Raw genomic sequence first — 14,931 nt, forward strand, 5'->3', positions numbered from 1 at the left:
CTGGGGAGAGTTTAGCAGGCAGGGGGAGACTGGGGAGGGTTTACTAGGCAGGGAGAGCGGGGGAGACTGGGGAGAGTTTAGTAGGCAGGGGAGACTGGGGAGGGTTTAGTAGGCAGGGGGAGACTGGGGAGGGTTTACTAGGCACGAGAGACTGGGCAGGGTTTAGTAGGCAGGGGAGAGCGGGGGAGACTGGGGAGAGTTTAGTAGGCAGGAGAGAGGGGGAGGGTTTAGTAGGCAGGAGAGACTGGGGAGGGTTTAGTAGGCAGGAGAGACTGGGGAGGGTTTAGTAGGCAGGGAGAGAGGGGGGGGGGTTTAGTAGGCAGCGAGAGAGGGGGAGGGTTTAGTAGGCAGGGAGAGAGGGGGAGGGTTTAGTAGGCAGGGAGAGAGGGGGAGGCTTTAGTAGGCAGGGAGAGAGGGGGAGGGTTTAGTAGGCAGGAGAGACTGGGGAGGGTTTAGTAGGCAGGGAGAGACTGGGGAGGGTTTAGTAGGCAGTGGAGACTGGGGAGGGTTTAGTAGGCAGGGGGAGACTGGGGAGGGTTTAGTAGGCAGGGGGAGACTGGGGAGGGTTTACTAGGCAGGTAGAGCGGGGGAGACTGGGGAGAGTTTAGTAGGCAGGGGAGACTGGGGAGGGTTTACTAGGCAGGAGAGACTGGGGAGGGTTTAGTAGGCAGGGGAGAGCGGGGGAGACTGGGGAGAGTTTAGTAGGCAGGAGAGAGGGGGAGGGTTTAGTAGGCAGGAGAGACTGGGGAGGGTTTAGTAGGCAGGAGAGACTGGGGAGGGTTTAGTAGGCAGGGAGAGAGGGGGAGGGTTTAGTAGGCAGGGAGAGAGGGGGAGGGTTTAGTAGGCAGGGAGAGAGGGGGAGGGTTTAGTAGGCAGGGAGAGAGGGGGAGGGTTTAGTAGGCAGGGAGAGAGGGGGAGGGTTTAGTAGGCAGGGAGAGAGGGGGAGGGTTTAGTAGGCAGGAGAGACTGGGGAGGGTTTAGTAGGCAGGAGAGACTGGTGAGGGTTTCGTAGGCAGGGGAGACTATGGAGGGTTTAGTAGGCAGGAGAGACTGGGGAGGGTTTAGTAGGCAGGAGAGACTGGGGAGGGTTTCGTTGGCAGGGGAGAGAGGGGGAGACTGGGGAGGGTTTAGTAGGTAGGGGGAGACTGGGGAGAGTTTAGTAGGCTGGGGGAGACTGGGGAGGGTTTAGTAGGCATGGAGAGAGGGGGAGACTGGGGAGAGTTTAGTAGGCTGGGGGAGACTGGGGAGAGTTTAGCAGGCAGGGGGAGACTGGGGGGAGTTTAGCAGGCAGGGGGAGACTGGGGAGAGTTTAGTAGGCAGGGGGAGACTGGGGAGAGTTTAGTAGGCAGGGAGAGAGGGGGAGACTGGGGAGAGTTTAGTAGGCAGGGAGATACTGGGGAGAGTTTAACAGGCAGGGGGAGACTGGGGAGAGTTTAACAGGCAGGGGGAGACTGGGGAGAGTTTAGTAGGCAGGGGGAGACTGGGGAGAGTTTAACAGGCAGGGGGAGACTGGGGAGAGTTTAACAGGCAGGGGGAGACTGGGGAGAGTTTAGTAGGTAGGGGGAGACTGGGGAGAGTTTAGTAGGTAGGGGGAGACTGGGGAGAGTTTAGTAGGTAGGGGAGACTGGGGAGGGTTTAGTAGGCTGGGGGAGACTGGGGAGAGTTTAGTAGGCTGGGGGAGACTGGGGAGAGTTTAGCAGGCAGGGGGAGACTGGGGAGGGTTTAACAGGCGGGGGAGATATGCTGCTTCCTTCACTGCCTTGAGGTACTTATGCTCTGAATCCAATTTGAACTCTCCTCTCCTGTCTCTATTTAGACATGAAAGACAAATAGACAATTGCTCAGTGAATGTTTGAATGGCTCTGTGGATGGACGAGGGTGGATTAAATAGGCACTGGTTTCTCTCCTCTCTATAATCATGCCAGCAACTACCAGCTAATGGTAGCTAGCAATCCCAAACACATCATATACATACAGGGGTGCTTATATTTATCGTGTTTCACTGCATGTACAAGGTGCACGTGTGTGTGTGTGTGAGGTGTAAAATAGTAATGTATTTTTTAGCATATCCCAACTCCCCCTGAGACGCCCTTGGAGAGGCGCATCACGGCCAGGGGCGGCCATTATTTACGACAATCCTGTAGCAAGTAGAGTTAAGTGCCTTGCTCCAGGGCAGATCGATGTGGGATTCGAACTAGCAACCTTTTGGGTTACTGTCCCAACGCTCCAACCTTTAGGTGTATGTGTTCACGTTTTTTTTTTTTTTTTGTCTGTGTCCATTATGAAGTTACAGGCATAATGATTGGATGGGTATCTGCTGGCAATTACAGTACCATAGACCTCCATTCATTATGCTAACGCTAGTTGGTGACACACAACAAGTTCATCTGATTTTGGGGAAGTCAATAAAGGGCCTCATTGCCAAAATCCCAATGTATCCCTTTAAGCTCCAGAGGGAATAAAGCTGTGATTTGTCACCTTGTGATTTCTTTACCCTGTTCTAGGGTTGAAAAATACCCGGGAACTTTCAATAAATTCCCTGGTCTTCCAGAAATTCCGGTGGGAAGTTTCCCGGAATCAGGAGGGAATATACAGGAATCTGGAATCCTCCAAACAGGATTTCTGGAAACCAGGGAATTTACTGAAAGTTCACGGAATTTTGCAACACGACAATGTATCCCTTTAGGTAAAAAGAGAGGAGATATATTAAATGCAGTTGACAGCCCTAAACTTGCCACACTGGCAGAGTACCGTAGTTCACCTGTACCACAGAACACATCCAGTGTGCCAGCTAGACTCCTTGTCCCTGACTGCCTGCCACCTCAATAGGCCAGGCAGGGACAGTGTAGGTGTTACTCGTCAGCAGTACAGCCAGGCGACCAGTCACCCAGGAGACCAGTCACCAAGGCAACCAGACAGTAGCATGCTCAGTAACCATAGAGATAATGATCTATTTAATTACATGCGAGTGTCTGCAGAACGTCGTAATGACTCGTCACCTCTCGCTGTGTATAATGACTCATTCTACATTAAGTCATTTTATAATCAGAGATGTAGTTTAACTTTAGGAGCATTTTAAATGTACACTGAAACAATTCAATAAATGCAACATGTAAAGTGTTGGTCCTATGTTTGATTAGCTGAAATAAAAGATCCCATACACACGAGAAAAAAAAAGTATTTAATTTTGTGTACAAATTTGTTGCACATCCCTGTTAGTGAGCATTTCTCCTTTGACAGATGTGGCATATCAAGAAGCTGATTAAACAGCATGATCATTACACAGGTGCACCTTGTGCTAGAGATGAGGCCACTCTAAAATGTGTAGTTTAGTCACACAACACAATGCCACAGATGTCTCAAGTTTTGAGGGAGTGTACAAATGGCATGTTGACTGCAGAAATGTCCACCAGAGCTAATGGCCTGGTACTCAGGGCTCTATTGTCCCTCCATCAGGTCCTAATGGCCCGGTACTCAGGGCTCTATTGTCCCTCCATCAGGTTCTAATGGTCTGGTACTCAGGGCTCTATTGTCCCTCCATCAGGTTCTAATGGCCTGGTACTCAGGGCTCTATTGTCCCTCCATCAGGTCCTAATGGCCTGGTACTCAGGGCTCTATTGTCCCTCCAAGTCCTAAGGGCCTGGTACTCATGGGCTCTATTGTCCCTCCATCAGGTCCTAATGGCCTGGTACTCAGGGCTCTATTGTCCCTCCATCAGGTTCTAATGGCCCGGTACTCAGGGCTCTATTGTCCCTCCAAGTCCTAAGGGCCTGGTACTCAGGGCTCTATTGTCCCTCCATCAGGTCCTAATGGCCTGGTACTCAGATGTCTAATGTCCCTCCATCAGGTCCTAAGGGCCTGGTACTCAGGGCTCTATTGTCCCTCTAAACACTGACAACAATGCAAATTCATTCAAAAAATCACATCAAACAGTTATCATCAAACAGTTATCATCAAACAGTTATCATGTGCTTAAAACTCACCTTTCTGTGATGATCAATAGCTTTCTAAGTTGACGATTCGTTCAAAACACCCATATGTATATTAGAGCCAATGCATATTCATAGGCTTAGGAACCCAAGCCCTTAAACAAAAAATACTGAATTTAACACTGATTGTACTCCCTTGCAAAACGTAGTCTAACACATTATGCATGGCAGAAAAATATAAAACACAAACTGATTTTAAAAAAAAATAAAAAATGTCTTTGGTCTAGCCTATACTCCAAAATTTAAACACATTTGAATAATCTCCTTTTTGAGGGTGGACTGTATTATGCATACTGGATGGACTGGTTACCTGATTCTACGCCCCCGACATGCCTATCCATGAGTCTGGGAGAGAACATATAGCTCTAGTTGATGCTGTCGGTTCATTAAGTGTGCAGAGTGGCTTACAATTAGTATAGCCTAGTAATTATATTTTCATAATTAATTGGGTGACACGTTACCTTTTTAGCTATAGAGAATATCTCACCAGCAAGCGTGTCCATCTCTTCCTCCCTCTCCTAGTTTCCTTTCTCCATTGTGCAGAGAGAGGGGCTTTCAACAGTTTTGTAGCGAAATATGTTTTGTCATGATAGCACGTCACTATCGATTGTTCCCAAACAGATTTCACTTGATTTCCCATATTAAGTACTGGGTAGCTGCAGGAACAGGGGTTGGAGAGCCATACAGAGTTTGAGCAGAATATCAGCTGTCTCGCAGCGACCTGACAAGGTAAACATCTGTCGTTCTACCCCTCAAAGACCACTTATCGGTTTCCGGTTCGCGGAGGACATACTGTTCTTAGGCCGTCATTGTAAATAAGAACTTGTTCTTTACTGACTTGTTTAAAAATAAAAATAATAAAGAAAAAGGTTAAATATTACATATAAATATATATATCGTTAGTTAGTTGGCTAATAATACATTGAAATTGCCATATTAACTATATGCTAACAAACGTTCCAACGTTTATTGACTTGACATTGTTAATTCTACGTCCTCAAACAGTAGTTGATGTTTGGAGTGAAATGCGTGTTATATTTATTTCTCAGCTGCTCATATTATGCACAGCTCCGCTATTCGAGTACATACGGATTGCATGCCCCCCCCCCTCCTGCTCAATGTAAATGAAAACAAATTTAACATACAGTGGTTCCTCCTATTTGAGATTTGCGTCACACTGCAGCACTCCGTGCTGGCTGCTGCTCGAGCATTCTGTGGCACGTTATTGAATTGTCAGCCATTTTGTTTTTTAGTTAGTGCTAGTTTCACCAGCGGGCACGGTTGAGAAGCATTTGATTGTCTTCCATATTGGCATTACCAGAGAATTTAATTTTTTTTTTTTTTATGTAATAAAGTATATGGGATTGATTTTAAGAAATTTGGCTTAATTTGATTAACATTATGGTGTTTCTATTCCGAGAAAAACGAAACCCAACGAAGGCCAACTCATTCTGTTCTGCTGAAATACATGGTCTTCGTATCATAATGTTTGTTTAGACCAGACTAAAATAAATCAGGTATTTATTGTGATGGTGTGTATTGAATTGATTTATTGACTTTTTTTTTAATGTCGATGTTCCTAAAGCGCATCAGCAGCTTGACGGCCTGGAGATGCTGAACTTGTTTGTTAATTAACGGTCTGTGAGACCGGCAGACTGTTGCATGACAATCCGTTTTTTCAAAACTGACCTTCCACAGCCCAAATTGTAAATCAGTAAAATCTTCGAAATGGTTTATTTTTGTTCAGTGTATGTAAGGTGTACAAGTGTAAAGCATTATGTTGAGTTATGACTATGGAGAACCACAGACCTGTCTGAGGAGTCAACCAGTCAACCAGTGTACAAAAGGTGGTGTGTAATGTAGGGAGGGGTTGGGAGGTGGTGTGTAGTGTAGGGAGGGGTTGGGAGGTGGTGTGTAGTGTGGGGAGGGGTTGGGAGGTGGTGTGTAGTGTAGGGAGGGGTTGGGAGGTGGTGTGTAGTGTGGGGAGGGGTTGGGAGGTGGTGTGTAGTGTGGGGAGGGGTTGGGAGGTGGTGTGTAGTGTGGGGAGGGGTTGGGAGGTGGTGTGTAGTGTTGGGAGGTGGTGTGTAGTGTGGGGAGGGGTTGGGAGGTGGTGTGTAGTGTAGGGAGGGGTTGGGAGGTGGTGTGTAGTGTGGGGAGGGGTTGGGAGGTGGTGTGTAGTGTTGGGAGATACCCTGTAGTCCGTGGATACCCTTTCAAATGAGTGGATTTGGCTATTTCAGCCACACCCGTTACAGACAGGTGTATAAAATCGAGCACACAGCAATGAAATCTCCAAAGGCTAACACTGGCAGTAGAATGGCCTTGCTGAAGAGCTCAGTGACTTTCAACGTGGCACCGTCATAGGATGCCACCTTTCAAACGATTCAGTCAGTCACATTTCTGCTCTGTTGTGGCTGCCCCAGTCATCTGTAAGTGCGGTTATTGTGAAGTGGAGACGTCTAGGAGCAACAATGGCTCAGCTGTTGAAGTAATACAAGCTCACAGAATGGGACCGCAGAGTGCGAAAGCCCGTTAAAATTGTCTGTACTCTGTTGCAACGCTCCCTTCAGAGTTCCCAAACTGCCTCTGGAGCAACGTGAGCACAAGAACTGTTTTGTTCGGAGCTCCATGGCCGAGCCGCCACACACACAAAATGTTTGACCTCTGTCATTGCCAACAAAGGGTATATAACAAAGTATTGAGAAACTTTTGTTATTGACCAAATATTTATTTTCCACCATAATTTGCAAATAAATTCATAAAAAATCCTACAATGTGATTTTCTGGATTTTTTCTTCTTCTCATTTTGTCATAGTTGAAGTGTACCTATGATGAAAATTACACGCCTCATCTTTTTAAGTGGGAGAACTTGCACAATTGGTGGCTGACCAAATACTTTTTTCCCCTACTGTATATCCGCCATGTTGTCAACATTAGTCAGAACAGCATTATAAATATTCACTTACCTTTGATGAACTTCATCAGAATGCACTCCCAGGAATCCCAGTTCCACAAATGTTTGTTTTATTCCATAATGTACATTTATGTCAAAATAGCTCCTTTTGTTAGCACGTTCAGTCCAGTAATCCACATTCACGAAGCGCGTTCACTAGTTTCAGACAAAGTCAAAAATGCTCCGTTACAGTACGTAGAAACATGTCAAACGATGTATAGAATCAATCTTTAGGATGTTTTTAACATAAATCTTCAATAATGTTCCAACCGGAGAATTCCTTTTGTTTTCAGAAAGGAAGTGGAACGCAGCTACCTTTCACGTAGAGTCGACGGAAACGTTCCGAACCCCTTTGGTAGCACGAGAGGGGGCCAGAGATGATAATTCTCTTCCCTATGCTAGCGAGGATTTTGTAGTCCTCCTTCAATTCCTCAGATCGCCTAAAAAGTTTGTTAAACCCTACGTGAGAGACTATGGTGTCAATATTGGAGTAGTTTGCCAGAATCATGGGCAGGGGGGAGGTGAACAGATCGCAGGCTTGCTAAAACCTCCCACCATCGAGCTTCCCACAATGATGGTGGTCGTGGTGGAATCGGATGGGGACGTGACCTGCTGAACTGTAGTCGCCATAGGGGAGGGTGCCACTGGGTTGCCTGTTGGTATACATCCAGGATCCGTGCTGACTCCCGGGGCTCAAGCGGGGAAAAGCGGGGAAAAGCTGTTTTGACAGCTGCATCAGCTCTTCACAGATAGATGAAGGGTGGCCAGACTGCCTCCCTGATCTCCTACACCTTGCAAGTGTCCAGTCTCCCATGGGCTGAGGAGTTGAGCTTAACGTCTGTCCGTTGTATTGGGACAGTTCAATACTGCCTGACTCATGGACAGCTTTGCTATAGGAGGAATTAAAACTAAGATTTGGTTTGCCTGTGTTACATCAAGGTTGGTGTACTTAGAATGCAAGTTCTCCTTTTGTCTTATCCAAGCTAACAGCCAGAGAATCTGTTCCCCCCGCGATGCTTTAGGGCAGACAAACCCCTGTTCATTTTTCAGGTCTACCTTGTCTTAATTTGACCGACCTGCGCGATTCGGTCTTATTTTTTACATTGGATAAAAGTAGAGACTCAAGAAAATGGTATATCATACACTGCAGTTGAGGAACACTGGGAAAGTAATTCTGCTTTGAAAGTTGATAAATTTGTAACCTCACTTTTTAAGAAAATGGCCCTTGAATGTTTTGGTACCTACTGGTGAGCTCTTCTTTGTCTACACCCATACAGCATCGTTCACACCCTCTTAAGCTTTAGCCCTACCCATCTCTTCAAGGATTCACAACAAATCTTTGTAGTCCGATTGGCCTTAAGTAAATTGAGTGTTTCGCGCTCGGCATGTCCAGAGAGCGTACTGGACGCTCTGGCCAAAAAGTAAGGTTGATCAGAGCTTTCTGACCTAACAGCAGTCAAGCATCCAAGCTAATTAGCTATTGTTGGCTAGCTTGCTAGCTCTGTCCAGACACAAATGAGAGAACAATTCGCTCTATCCATTTTACTCGCCCTTGCAGAGCTGATTAGGCTGTTTTCATGTTATCCAGAGTGTTGGTGACTGTAACTGTGCCGCTTACAACAATGTAATTACGCTTTTTTTTTTTTTTTTTTTTTTGCCAATGATTATTGGCACGACCGGTGTTGAGTGTTCGTAAGTTCATCAGTTATTCTGCGCTCTGGCACATTCAGACGAGAGTGCTCTGAAATCGGAGTAGATCGCCAGAGCGAATTTAACAGCTGCATCTATCGACAGTTGTTGCAGTGACATCATAAACATTCTATTGAGATATTTACTTGCACAGTGGAATCTTTTGTTTAGAGATGTAGCTAGCTAGCTAGCTATACAATGAACAGCAATGCCAACTCATAACGTTACTACCCTGCATGAATCTGCAGGTAGCTAACCAACCAGGTTCAATGTTAGCTAGCTACCATTAGGCTATAACTGGCAATGCAAATGGCTCTGAGATACAAATAATATTACTACACTGATCATACACGTAACGTTAACTAGCCACCAGTTGTTCTCTTTTCGACTCGTCTGCATATATGCAATCAAATGCCAGAATATTCTCCATCTCCTTAGCTATCATACTCGATTTCAAAACTTGGTCCTCCAGAAAGTGGAGAGCAACACTTTTGCAGTTCTACTACGTGATATCTTTATTAAAATCTGCGTTAGAAAGGATTACCTACAGATACTGACCAGCTCATATTATAGACAGAAACGTGCTACATGGTAGACCAATCCAAACTCATTTCTTGGCATGGCCAGCCCACTTATTATCTCAGCCAATCAAGGCTAGCGGGAAGGTTGATCTCTTTCTGTGGCTAAACCAACTAGGCTAGTAATTTAGACTCATGAAGACTCATTGATTTTGGGCCATTCTCAATGTTAAACGTGGAGAAAAAAATCCAGCAGAATTGCACTTGTTGACACACTCAAACCGGTGCACCTGGCACCTCCTACCAATCCCTGTTCAAAGGCACTTCAATCTTTTGTTTTGCCCTGAATGGCACACAAAAACAAATCCATGTTTCAATTGTCCCAAGGCTTTAAAAATCATTCTTTAACCTGTCTCCTCCCGACACTGATTTTGTAAAGTGGATTTAATAGCCCGACATCAATAAGGGATCATAGCTTTCACCTGGTCGGTCTGTTTTGGCAACTGTTTGAACAGCCTGTCTACTTTGTTCATGTTGAAATCAAGTGGCCTACCTTATGTCTCACAAACAGAACGAGTTGCCAATTCCTTATATGTAGTGCTTCATGCTAAAACACGAGGTCATGGCGGCAGATGACAATGGGCCTTAGGATCTCTGTGCATTCCAATTGCCATCGATAAAATGCAATTGTGTATTTATTTTATTTAACTAGGCAAGTCAGTTAAGAACAAATTCTTATTTTCAATGACAGCCTAGGAACAGTGGGTTAACTGCCTGTTCAGGGGCAGAACGACAGATTTGTACCTTGTCAGCTCGGGGATATGAACTTGCAACCTTTCGGTTACTAGTCCAACGCTCTAACCACTAGGCTACCTGCCTCTAACCACTAGGCTAGCCTGCGGACCCCTTTTATATAGTGCTTTGGGAAAGTATTCAGACCCCATGACTTTTTCCACGTTATGTTATAGCCTTATTCTAAAATGTTAAATAGGTCTCGCCAGATATGTTCAAGTGCGGATTCTTGCTGGCCCATTCAAGGACATTCCGAGACTTATCCCGAAGCCACTCCTGTGTTTTCCTATTGCTTAGGGTAGTTGTCCTTTTGGAAGGTGATCCTTCACCCCTGTCTGAAGTCCTGAGGGCTCTGGAGCAGGTTTTCATCAAGGATCTCTCTTTACTTTGCGCCGTTCATCTATCCCTTGATCCTGACTAGTCTCCCAGTCCGTGCCGCTGAAAAACATCCCCACAACATGATGCTGCCACCACCATGCTTCACTGTAGTTTCCTCCAGAAATGACGCTTGGCATTCAGGCCAAAGAGTTCAATCTTGGTTTCATTCTTGGTTTCATCAAACCAGAGAATCTTGTTTCTTATGGTCCTTTAGGTGATTTCGGCAGACTCCAAGTGGGCTGTCGTGCCTTTTACTGAGAAATGGCTACCGACTGGCCACTCTACCACAAATACCTGATTGGTGGAGTGCTGCAGAGATGGTTGTCATTCTGAAATGTTATCCCATCGCCACAGAGGAACCCAGGAGATGTTTCAGAGTGACCATCGGGTTCTTGGTCACCTCCCTGACCAAGGCCCTTCTCCCCTGATTGCTCAGTTTGGCCGGGCGGACAGCTTTAGGAAGAGCCTTGGTTGTTTCAAACTTCTTCTATTTAAGAATGATGGAGGCCACTGTGTTCTTGGGGAACATCAATGATGCAGAAATGTTTTGGAACCCTTCCCCAGATCTGTGCCACGACACAGTCTTGGAGCTCTCTTCCTTTGACCTCATGGCTTGTTTTTTACTCTGACATGCACTGTCAACTGTGGGACCTTATATAGACAGGTGTGTGCCTTTCCAAGTCATGTCCAATCAATTGAATTTACCACAGGTGGACTCCCAAGTTGTAGAAATATCTCAAGGATGGTTAATGGAAACAAGATGCGCGTGAGCTCATTTTCGATTCTCACAAGCAAAGGGTCTGAATACTTGTGAGAATAAGGTATTTCAGTTTTTTTTTTAATAAAAAAATGGTCATTATTGGGTCTTTTGTGTAGATTGAGGATTTTTATTTTATTGAAAACATTTTAGAATAAGGCTGTAACGTGGAAGGACAAGGGGTCTGAACAAGGGGTCTGTTCATTATTCTTTCTTTGTAACAAAATTGTGTCATCAGTGATTCCTCTGCTAAATTAATCTAGGGTAAACACTGACCATGCTGTGTATGTACGTGTGGTACACTGACCATGCTGTGTGTGTAGGTGTGAGTCTGACTGTTTCGGTGTTTCAGTTTACTACGTGTGGTACACTCCCATGCTGTGTACTGTATGTAATCAGAACCTGACTGTCTCATCTAGCTCCTCTCTGAGATGGCGACAGTGAAACATTATGTTTGAGACTACAATGCTGTGCAGTTTGTATGGAGGTGTGAGTCTGACTGTTCCTGTGTTTGTTTGTTTGTCTAGGTGGCCAACCTGGCCTGCTCCATCTCTAATAATGAGGAGGGAGTCAAGCTGGTCCGTATGGCCGCTTCCCAGCTGGAGACACTCTGCCCCCAGGTACCTGCCGGTCTCTCTACCCTGTCTCTCTACCCTCTCTCTCACCAGCTCTCCTCTCTCTCGCCAGCTCTCCTTCCTCTGGCCAGCTCTCCTTCCTCTGACCAGCTCTCCTTCCTTTCCCCTCTCCCCACCTTCATTGCCTCTCAGTTCATCCCCAGCTCTCCTTCCCTCCTATCTCCCCACCTTCATTGCCTCTCAGCTCATCCCCAACCCCCAGCTCCATAGTCATGCCAAGATGCCAACACTTCTCACCTCCAGCCCCCCATTCCTAAACCCCTCCCCCTTCCCATATAACCTGCCGTCTTTACTGCCTCATCCAGCTTCACTTCCTCATCCAGCCTCCAGCCCCATATCCTGACAGCTTCACTTCCTCATCCCTCCTCCAGACCCATATCCTGACAGCTTCACTTCCTCATCCAGCCTCCAGCCCCATATCCTGACAGCTTCACTTCCTCATCCCTCCTCCAGACCCATATCCTGACAGCTTCACTTCCTCATCCAGCCTCCAGCCCCATATCCTGACAGCTTCACTTCCTCATCCAGCCTCCAGCCCCATATCCTGACAGCTTCACTTCCTAATCCCTCCTCCAGACCCATATCCTGACAGCTTCACTTCTTCATCCCTCCTCCAGACCCATATCCTGACAGCTTCACTTCCTCATCCAGCCTCCAGCCCCATATCCTGACAGCTTCACTTCCTCATCCAGCCTCCAGCCCCATATCCTGACAGCTTCACTTCCTCATCCCTCCTCCAGCCCCATATCCTGACAGCTTCACTTCCTCATCCCTCCTCCAGCCCCATATCCTGACAGCTTCACTTCCTCATCCAGCCTCCAGCCCCATATCCTGACAGCTTCACTTCCTCATCCAGCCTCCAGCCCCATATCCTGACAGCTTCACTTCTTCATCCCTCCTCCAGCCCCATATCCTGACAGCTTCACTTCCTCATCCAGCCTCCAGCCCCATATCCTGACAGCTTCACTTCCTCATCCCTCCTCCAGCCCCATATCCTGACAGCTTCACTTCCTCATCCATCCTCCAGCCCCATATCCTGACAGCTTCACTTCCTCATCCAGCCTCCAGCCCCATATCCTGACAGCTTCACTTCCTCATCCAGCCTCCAGCCCCATATCCTGACAGCTTCACTTCCTCATCCAGCCTCCAGCCCCATATCCTGACAGCTTCACTTCCTCATCCCTCCTCCAGCCCCATATCCTGACAGCTTCACTTCCTCATCCAGCCTCCAGCCCCATATCCTGACAGCTTCACTTCCTCCTCCAGCCCCATATCCTGACAGCTTCACTTCCTCGTCCAACGTCCAAGTGTGTGTATGTTGGGGGGGGGGGGGGGGGGAGGATCTGTGAGTGTTCTGGTCTGAGAGGCTGATCTGGTCTTTAGATACATTACACATTCCTTATGCTAATCTACCTTCTGTAGTAACTCCTTATGCTAATCTAGCTGCTGTAGTAACTAATCTACTAATCTGGTAACTGGTGTGTGAATGCTCTGTAACAGGTGATTAATGCGGCTCTGGCTCTAGCTGCAAAGCCCAACAGTAAGGTTGCTCAGGACAACATGGACCTCTTCAAAGAGTCCTGGGAGAAACAGGTCCGCGTTCTCACTGACGCCGTCGATGACATCACCAGCATTGACGACTTCCTCTGTGTGTCTGGTAAGTAGGAAGGGGGCGGAGCTTTTCTTTCCAGGGTTCATCTCATTTTATATAAGTAATGAGGCTGGATGCTGGTTTACGTGCTCCTGACCAACTGTTTTCGGTCATAAGAGACGGTAGCAGAAACATTATGTACAAAAAGAGTTTTCTCATGGTTTCTAACTCATTTTGTACATAATGTTTCTGCTACAGTCTCTCATGACCGAAAAGAGCTTCTAGACATCAGAACAGCGACTACTCACCTCGAACTGGACAAAATATGTTTTTCTTTAATGTGTCCGACGCAAAGGAATATACTGTTTTGTCGAGACAAGGCCCACATCCACGTCATCTGCATGAAGAAGAGATGGAGAAAAAGGGGGAGGAGGGTGGGGTGCCTTGTAAGAAGGCACCCCACCAGGTAAACCACCACTACTCTCCTTATTATTGGCCAACGAGGAGGTAAACCACCACTACTCTCCGTATTATTGGCCAACGAGGAGGTAAACCACCACTACTCTCCGTATTATTGGCCAACGAGGAGGTAAACCACCACTACTCTCCTTATTATTGGCCAACGAGGAGGTAAACCACCACTACTCTCCTTATTATTGGCCAACGAGGAGGTAAACCACCACTACTCTCCTTATTTTTGGCCAACGAGTGGTGGTTTACCTCCTCCTGGTAAACCACCACTACTCTCCTTATTATTGGCCAACGAGGAGGTAAACCACCACTACTCTCCTTATTATTGGCCAACGAGGAGGTAAACCACCACTACTCTCCTTATTATTGGCCAACGAGGAGGTAAACCACCACTACTCTCCTTATTATTGGCCAACGAGGAGGTAAACCACCACTACTCTCCTTATTATTGGCCAACGAGGAGGTAAACCACCACTACTCTCCTTATTATTGGCCAACGAGGAGGTAAACCACCACTACTCTCCTTATTATTGGCCAACGAGGAGGTAAACCACCACTACTCTCCTTATTATTGGCCAACGAGGAGGTAAACCACCACTACTCTCCTTATTATTGGCCAACGAGGAGGTAAACCACCACTACTCTCCTTATTATTGGCCAACGAGGAGGTAAACCACCACTACTCTCCTTATTATTGGCCAACGAGGAGGTAAACCACCACTACTCTCCTTATTATTGGCCAACGAGGAGGTAAACCACCACTACTCTCCTTATTATTGGCCAACGAGGAGGTAAACCACCACTACTCTCCTTATTATTGGCCAACGAGGAGGTAAACCACCACTACTCTCCTTATAATTGGCCAACGAAGAGGTAAACCACCACTACTCTCCTTATTATTGGCCAACGAGGAGGTAAACCACCACTACTCTCCTTATTATTGGCCAACGAGGAGGTAAACCACCACTACTCTCCGTATTATTGGCCAACGAGGAGGTAAACCACCACTACTCTCCTTATTATTGGCCACCGAGGAGGTAAACCACCACTACTCTCCTTATTATTGGCCAACGAGGAGGTAAACCACCACTACTCTCCTTATTATTGGCCAACGAGGAGGTAAACCACCACTACTCTCCTTATTATTGGCCAACGAGG

General features: G+C 46.7%; 1 protein-coding gene across 3 annotated transcripts in view; it reads left to right on the forward strand.

Annotated features, from left to right (window-relative positions):
- LOC139390616 (catenin alpha-1) overlaps window positions 1–14,931 on the forward strand; it is a 234,889-nt gene that overhangs the window by 145,852 nt on the left and 74,106 nt on the right. For all 3 annotated transcript variants that reach the window (XM_071137860.1, XM_071137862.1, XM_071137863.1), the window contains 2 exons: window positions 11,604–11,696; window positions 13,212–13,368. In XM_071137860.1, the coding sequence (XP_070993961.1) occupies window positions 11,604–11,696; window positions 13,212–13,368 (250 nt within the window). The remainder of the gene's footprint in view (window positions 1–11,603; window positions 11,697–13,211; window positions 13,369–14,931) is intronic.

Source organism: Oncorhynchus clarkii, chromosome 31, assembly GCF_045791955.1.
Source record: "Oncorhynchus clarkii lewisi isolate Uvic-CL-2024 chromosome 31, UVic_Ocla_1.0, whole genome shotgun sequence".
Classification (NCBI taxonomy): Eukaryota; Metazoa; Chordata; class Actinopteri; order Salmoniformes; family Salmonidae; genus Oncorhynchus; species Oncorhynchus clarkii.